Source organism: Colobus angolensis, unplaced genomic scaffold (genome assembly GCF_000951035.1).
Source record: "Colobus angolensis palliatus isolate OR3802 unplaced genomic scaffold, Cang.pa_1.0 Scaffold47, whole genome shotgun sequence".
NCBI classification, from domain to species: Eukaryota; Metazoa; Chordata; class Mammalia; order Primates; family Cercopithecidae; genus Colobus; species Colobus angolensis.
In genome coordinates, this window is record NW_012118154.1 from 1,326,940 (window position 1) to 1,332,914 (window position 5,975).

At 47.0% G+C, this 5,975-nt stretch overlaps 1 protein-coding gene across 3 annotated transcripts; it reads right to left on the bottom strand.

Annotated features, from left to right (window-relative positions):
• Positions 1-1,947: 1,947 nt before the first annotated feature.
• LOC105523554 (complement component 1 Q subcomponent-binding protein, mitochondrial-like) lies at positions 1,948-4,263 on the bottom strand. 3 transcript variants are annotated; one of them, XM_011958410.1, is made up of 3 exons: positions 3,926-4,263; positions 3,193-3,347; positions 1,948-2,061 (listed from the first exon to the last, which is right to left on the bottom strand). In XM_011958410.1, exons 1-2 carry the CDS (start codon positions 4,155-4,157, stop codon positions 3,193-3,195), a joined length of 387 nt encoding a protein of 128 aa, XP_011813800.1. In that variant the 5' UTR covers positions 4,158-4,263; the 3' UTR covers positions 1,948-2,061. The 3 variants fall into 3 exon arrangements, 2 of the variants coding, with proteins under 2 accessions (XP_011813800.1, XP_011813799.1); XM_011958409.1 differs by lacking the exon at positions 1,948-2,061 and having other exon boundaries at positions 3,127-3,347; XR_001003623.1 differs by lacking the exon at positions 1,948-2,061 and having other exon boundaries at positions 3,241-3,347; positions 3,578-4,231.
• Positions 4,264-5,975: the final 1,712 nt, after the last annotated feature.

The following is a 5,975-nucleotide window of genomic DNA, read 5'->3' on the forward strand; positions in this document are numbered from 1 at the left end:
CTCAGAGGCCGGTGTCGGCGTGGGTCCTCTGTAAGCTGAGCGCTGGTCCCCTGGGCCCCGCTTTTCTTTCTCTATACTTTGTCTCCGTGTCATTTCTTTTCTCAAGTCTCTCGTTCCACCTAACGAGAAGCACCCACAGGTGTGGAGGGGCAGGCCACCCCTTCATCTGGGGACAAGAAGCTGGCTTGTATCATTTAGATATGTCCAGAAGCTTCCATAAAAACCCAAGGACAGGGTTTGGAGAGCCTCTGATAGCTGAATACATGGAGGTTCCTGGAGAGTGGTGGCCCAGGGAGGGCATGGAAGCTTGGAGCTTCTTCCCCATTCCCCACCCTGCTCATCTCCATCTGTACTGTACCCTTGGTCGTATCTTTTATATGAAACTGGTAAAAGTGTTTCCCTGAGTTCTGTGAGCTGCTCCACTAAATTCATATAACCCAAAGATGGGGTTCAGATTTAGATTAAGAACCAACAATCCTACCTTCCCAAGATATACAGGATGTACAAGCGACTAAGAAGGTATGTCTTACTAACTCATGATAAGACTAACACTTAATATTTTCTGAATAATTTTCTATGACTAATGGAAAAGAGACCCAAGAAACAAGCCATACACATCATATACAAGATTCATTTTTAATGGATTTGATCGTCGAGTGCAAATTTGAGCATTATTTACAGGAGCTTTCTGTAGAGTTATTTCTGTTCAAATAAAACCAGATTCCCAAAATACAACATAGCCTGAACCTACTTGATGTTTTTTTTTCCTCCCTGTAGTTACCAAGGAATATCGTATCTCAGATGCATGGCCTGCTATCACACTGGTCTTTAAAGAAAAAAAAAAAATGCATGGCCATAGTTCCAGGCAGTTCCCAGTAGCTGGATTTAGTGGATTTATATATGACATTACAGTACTTCATCAGTTTTACCCACAGGGCAAAACTCGCCTCCATTCAGGCATCTCTTTACAACTGGCAGCAATGCAGCATTAAGGGTTTGTAGCGGGACCTGCTGTTTGCAGTCCTGCCCCTTGTCGTGTTACTCTGGGTGTTGCATACTCCATGATTACTAGAAGACAAACACCTGAGGCATGCAATCTGCTTGGAGTGCATCTATTTACATGAAGCTGCTCACGGGAGCTGGTGATTCTTCCAGATACGGGTTTTGTAGGTTGGCAAAGAGGTATCATACCATCAGATTTCACCAACTGAAGAAGAGTAGCTGAAGGTTATATTGCAATGTTATTGTGAAACATTTAACTTTCTTAAGCGTAAAGTGTACTATCCCTTGCAGCTCAATATAAACAACGATGTATCTTTGTAGTAATATGTGGAGTCAGAATGGGTTTTCCAATCTGATTTAATCCCTGAGCAGCTATGTTAAAAGTTAACTTTTTTAAAAAGCCCAATAAAAAAACTAAATACTGTATTAAAACTTTACCACAATGTTACAGTGATAAACATTATTTCTTTTTTGAGACGGAGTCTCGCTGTGTTGCCAAGGCTGGAGTGCAGTGACCGGATCTCAGCTCACTGCAAGCTCCGCCTCCCGGGTTCACACCATTCTCCTGCCTCAGCCTCCCGAGTAGCTGGGACTACAGGCGCCCACCACTACACCTGGCTAATTTTTTGTATTTTTAGTAGAGATGGGGTTTCACTGCATTACCCAGGATGGTCCTGATCTCCTGACCTCGTGATCTGCCTGCCTCGGCTTCCCAAAGTGCTGGGATTACAGGTGTGAGCCACCGTGCCTGGTCAAAACTAAAGAACTCTTACAACCCAACAATTAAAAATGTAAACAGGCTGGGCAGGGTGGCTCACACCTGTAATCACAGCACTCTGGGAGACCGAGGAGGGCGGATCACGAGGTCAGGAGTTTGAGACCAGCCTGGCCAACATGGCGAAACCCTGTCTCTACTAAAAATACAAAAATTAACTGGACGCATGCCTGTAATCTCAGCTACTCAGGAGGCTGAGGCAGGAGAATTGTCCGAATCTGGGAGGCAGAGGCTGCAGTGAGCCAAGATCGTGCCACTGCACTCCATCCTGGGTGATAGCAAGACTCCATGGGGTGGGGAGGAAGCTACAAATTGTATGACTCTATTTATATGAAATGTCCAAAAGAGGCGATCCATAAAGTAGCTTAGTGATTACCTTGGGTGGCTAGAGGGAGGAATAATGAGTGACTGCTAATAGGTATTGTTTGGGGATTGACAACAATGTTCTAGAATTAGGTAGTGGTAACCGATGCATAATTCTGTAAGGACTAAGAACCACTTAATTTAATAAACTTCAATAAATGGGTAAATTTTATGCCATATAAATTAAATCACATTAAAGCTGTGATTTTAAAAAAGAATTATATATACATCATAAGGTCAATTATAAAGAAAATTCAATTTATTTATTTATTTATTTATTATTTTTTTGAGATGGAGTCTTGCTCTGTCCCTCAGGCTGGAGTACAGTGGTGCCATCTCGGCTCACTGCAACCGGGGGGTTCAAGTGATTCTCCTGCCTCAGCCTCCTGAGTAGCTGGGACTACAGGCGCTTGCCACCACACCCTGTTAAAATTTTTAGTAGAGACAGGGTTTCAGTGTTAGCCAGGATGTTCTCGATCTCCTGACCTCATGATCTGGCGTCTCTGCCTCCCAAAGTGTTCGGATTATGGGCGTGAGCCACCGCGCCCAGCCTCAATTTGAAAATCTGGAAGATGCCAAATGTTTATCTGTGTAATGAGATTATGGATGACTATAATGCAGAAAAGTGTAAACACTTTAACAGTTTAGGAGCAGGTAGGGCAGTTGACTTAGGTCACAAACTCCCCGCCTCTGTCGGCAGCCCTTACTACAGTGGAACCCCATCCTGTTACATATAAGTTACATACCTTGCATTTTCACCCATGCTAAACATTAGAGAGCAGGGTGCTACTGTATCAGGGCTGTAAATCAGAAATCAAACTGATTCTGTCAGTACTTTTTTGCGCTACATTTTTGTCTCCTTAGAAACCAGCCCACAGCAAATTTGTGTTCAGTGAATGGACTGCCTGGACCTCATGAAGCTGTCCAAATGAGTCCTTCACTCTCTTGAAAACCATTTATCCACACCTGAACTCAAGGCTCTTCTAGGGATGACCCAGGACGGGTCTTGCAAGATTAAGGGAGTCGGTGCCCTGGGATCCCCAGACCAGTACTTACTTTTCCCCGGCAACTTTCCGCACTAATTTCGCTTCTGTCCCATTCAGTTCCAGCTCCCAACCTCCAGACATCTTAGGGAGGGTTTTATGCTTCTGGATTTTTCTTTCCTCCTTAATTTCATCACTCAGGAAATCAACAAAAGCTTTGTCTCCTAGAAAAGAAATCCATATACATAAAAAGGAAAGCCAGTTAGTCTAAAACATAAAACTATTACCCTGGTTATCGCAGCCAGAAACCTGGACTATTTCTAATCTCTCTGCTATTACGGTTACTCTAGAAGCCTCAGTTTCCTTATCTGTAAAAATAGCATAATATTAGTGGGAAGCTGAGCCTGATTCTGGAAAAGTGATTTCCAACAATTTCCAACAATGAACGCATTACCACTTTCCGCTCTAAAGCAGAAGAATTTCCAATCATCCTCTTCCACTTGCCAAACGTGCTATTTTCAAACACGACCTTGGGCTTTCCCAAAGGTCCACTTTCGAGAGAATAAGACTAAGGATAAAGGTACCCTCTAGTATTTAATTTTATTCACCCCCTACCAACAGAAAATGAAACTGGTGGATAGGGGAGGTGGGGGGAATATGATCACACGTGGGTTTAATCCGCTGGTTGCCAATCAATGGAAAAATGTCCCAGACCTCGGAGGTCGGTTGCAGGCCCCACTCCTGGTCTTTTTCCCTCCGTGGATCGCAAACCACACCCCTGGCCCGCGTGCGCGAACCTCACCTTCAGTATGCAGCAAGCCGCAGCCACAGCCACAGGCGCAGGGTCCTCGAGGCCGCAGGAGGCCCGGCCGCCGCTCGGAACCTGCGCGCACGCTGAGCAGCCCGAAGGGCCGGGCGCACAGCCGGGGCGCCGGCTGCAGGAGCTGCCGGAAAGGCGAGGCGGGCGCTGCAGCGCGGAGGCTAGGGACGGCGGAGCCCAGCACACGGGGCACGCAGCGCAGCAGAGGTAGCATCGCGGAAACCACTGCGAACACGTGCAAATGCAAAGGACAACCCAGGCCCAGGTGCCCCGCGACCTAGCGCGCCGCCGGAAACCCCGCCCTTGCCCGGAAGCGCTTCCCGCGCCGGCGCTCTGAGTACCTAAGGCCAGCAGGCGGAATCGCGCCCTCTGCTGGAGACCTCCAGTGCAGCCCGGGAAGCCTCGAATCCGGTTTCCGGAGCCTTCTTGCTGCGCTGGCCTGAGTCCGCTGTGCGAAGCTGTTTCATTCTTTCTAGTGGCCGCTTCCACCTACTGTTCTCAAAGCACGCCAGGCTTTTGGGCTGCGTGGAATGCACTCTTGTCTTTCCCCAGCTCTCACCAGCCCCTTACATGGTCACTTTCCTCTAGGAGGCTGTGGTGTTGTATTATGTATTTATTGGTTTTCATCCCCAGTTCCTGGGTCTAACTCCCATAGCCCTTGTTACAGTGTTCTGTGATAATGTTGGGTGTGTTAGGCCTCAGGAAACAGACTCTCTCCCCTTCTCCTGCCCTCCTTTCACTTGCCCCAATGCAGGACTCGAATCTCCCACATTTCTGATTATGGGTCTTAAGTTCCTTCCCAGAGAAGGTCCCACCCTATACCCTGGGGGAAGGGATGCTGATGTCCAGAAGCTTCCATAAAAACCCATGAGGACAGGGTTTGCAGAGCCTCTGATAGCTAAATACATGGAGGTTCCTGGAGGGTGGTGGCCCAGGGACGGCAAGGAAGCTTCGAGCTTCTTCCCCATTGCCCAGCCTGCTCATCTCCTCATTGTGGGGAAAAGAGAGATCTATGTAGAAGGAAGTAGACATAAGAGACTCCATTTGGTTCTGTATTTGAGATGCTGTTAATCTGTGACCCTACCCCTAACCTTGTCCTTGCAAGAGACATGTGCTGTGGAGACTTAAGGCTTAATGGATTTTGGGCTGTGCAGGATGTGCTTTGTTAAACAAGTGCCTAAAGGCTGCTCTCCGGTTAAAGGTCATCACCATTCTCTTAATCTCAAGTAAGAGAAAAGCATTTGTCTCCTGCCCGTCCCTAGGCAATAGAACATCTCGGTGTAAAACTCGATTGTGTGCTTTGTTTACTGAGCAAGGAGAAAACCGCCTTTAGGAATAAGGTGGGACTTGCTGGAGCAATGCTGCTAAAAGGTTTATGGAGAGTTTGCATATGCATCCCAAGGCACAGCATTTTCCTTTAAACTAATTCATGTCACAGGGATTTTTGTTCATATGTCTTATTGCTGATTTTCTACCTACAATGATCCTATTATCCTGCCACTTCCTTTTCTTTAAGATGGTAAAGATAATTATCAATAAATACTAAGGGAACTCAGAGACAGGTGCCGGCGTGGGTCCTCTGTAAGCTGAGCGCCGGTCCCCTGGGCCCCGCTTTTCTTTCTCTATACTTTGTTTCTGTGTCTTATTTCTTTTCTCAAGTCTCTCGTTCCACCTAACGAGAAACACCCACAAGTGTGGAGGGGCAGGCCACCCCTTCACCTCATCGGTATCCTTGGTCATATCCTTTATATGAAACCGGTAAAAATGTTTCCCTGAGTTCTGTGAGCTGCTCCAGTGAGTTAATACAACCCAAAGAGGGGGGTCGTGGGAACCCCAACTTGAAGCAGGTTGGTCGGAAGTTTCAGAGGCCCAGACTTGCCATTGCTGTCTGAAGGTGTTATGCCCAGACCGTTTATTCCCCGAAGAAGACCACCAGAGTCCAGAGTCAAAGCCAAGCGGCAAGGATCTTTAATGCAAGTTCAAACTTGGTCCCTCCGTTCCACAACATACAAGAGGGCCTCGAACAATGCGT

Coding starts and splice junctions, on each gene's coding strand:
- LOC105523554 (XM_011958410.1), bottom strand. CDS start 4,157: ATGCTACCTCTGCTGCGCTGCGTGCCCCGTGTGCTGGGCTCCGCCGTC. Junction 3,348..3,925: donor CGGCTTGCTGCATACTGAAG/GTGAGGTTCGCG, acceptor TTTCTTTTCTAG/GAGACAAAGCTTTTGTTGAT.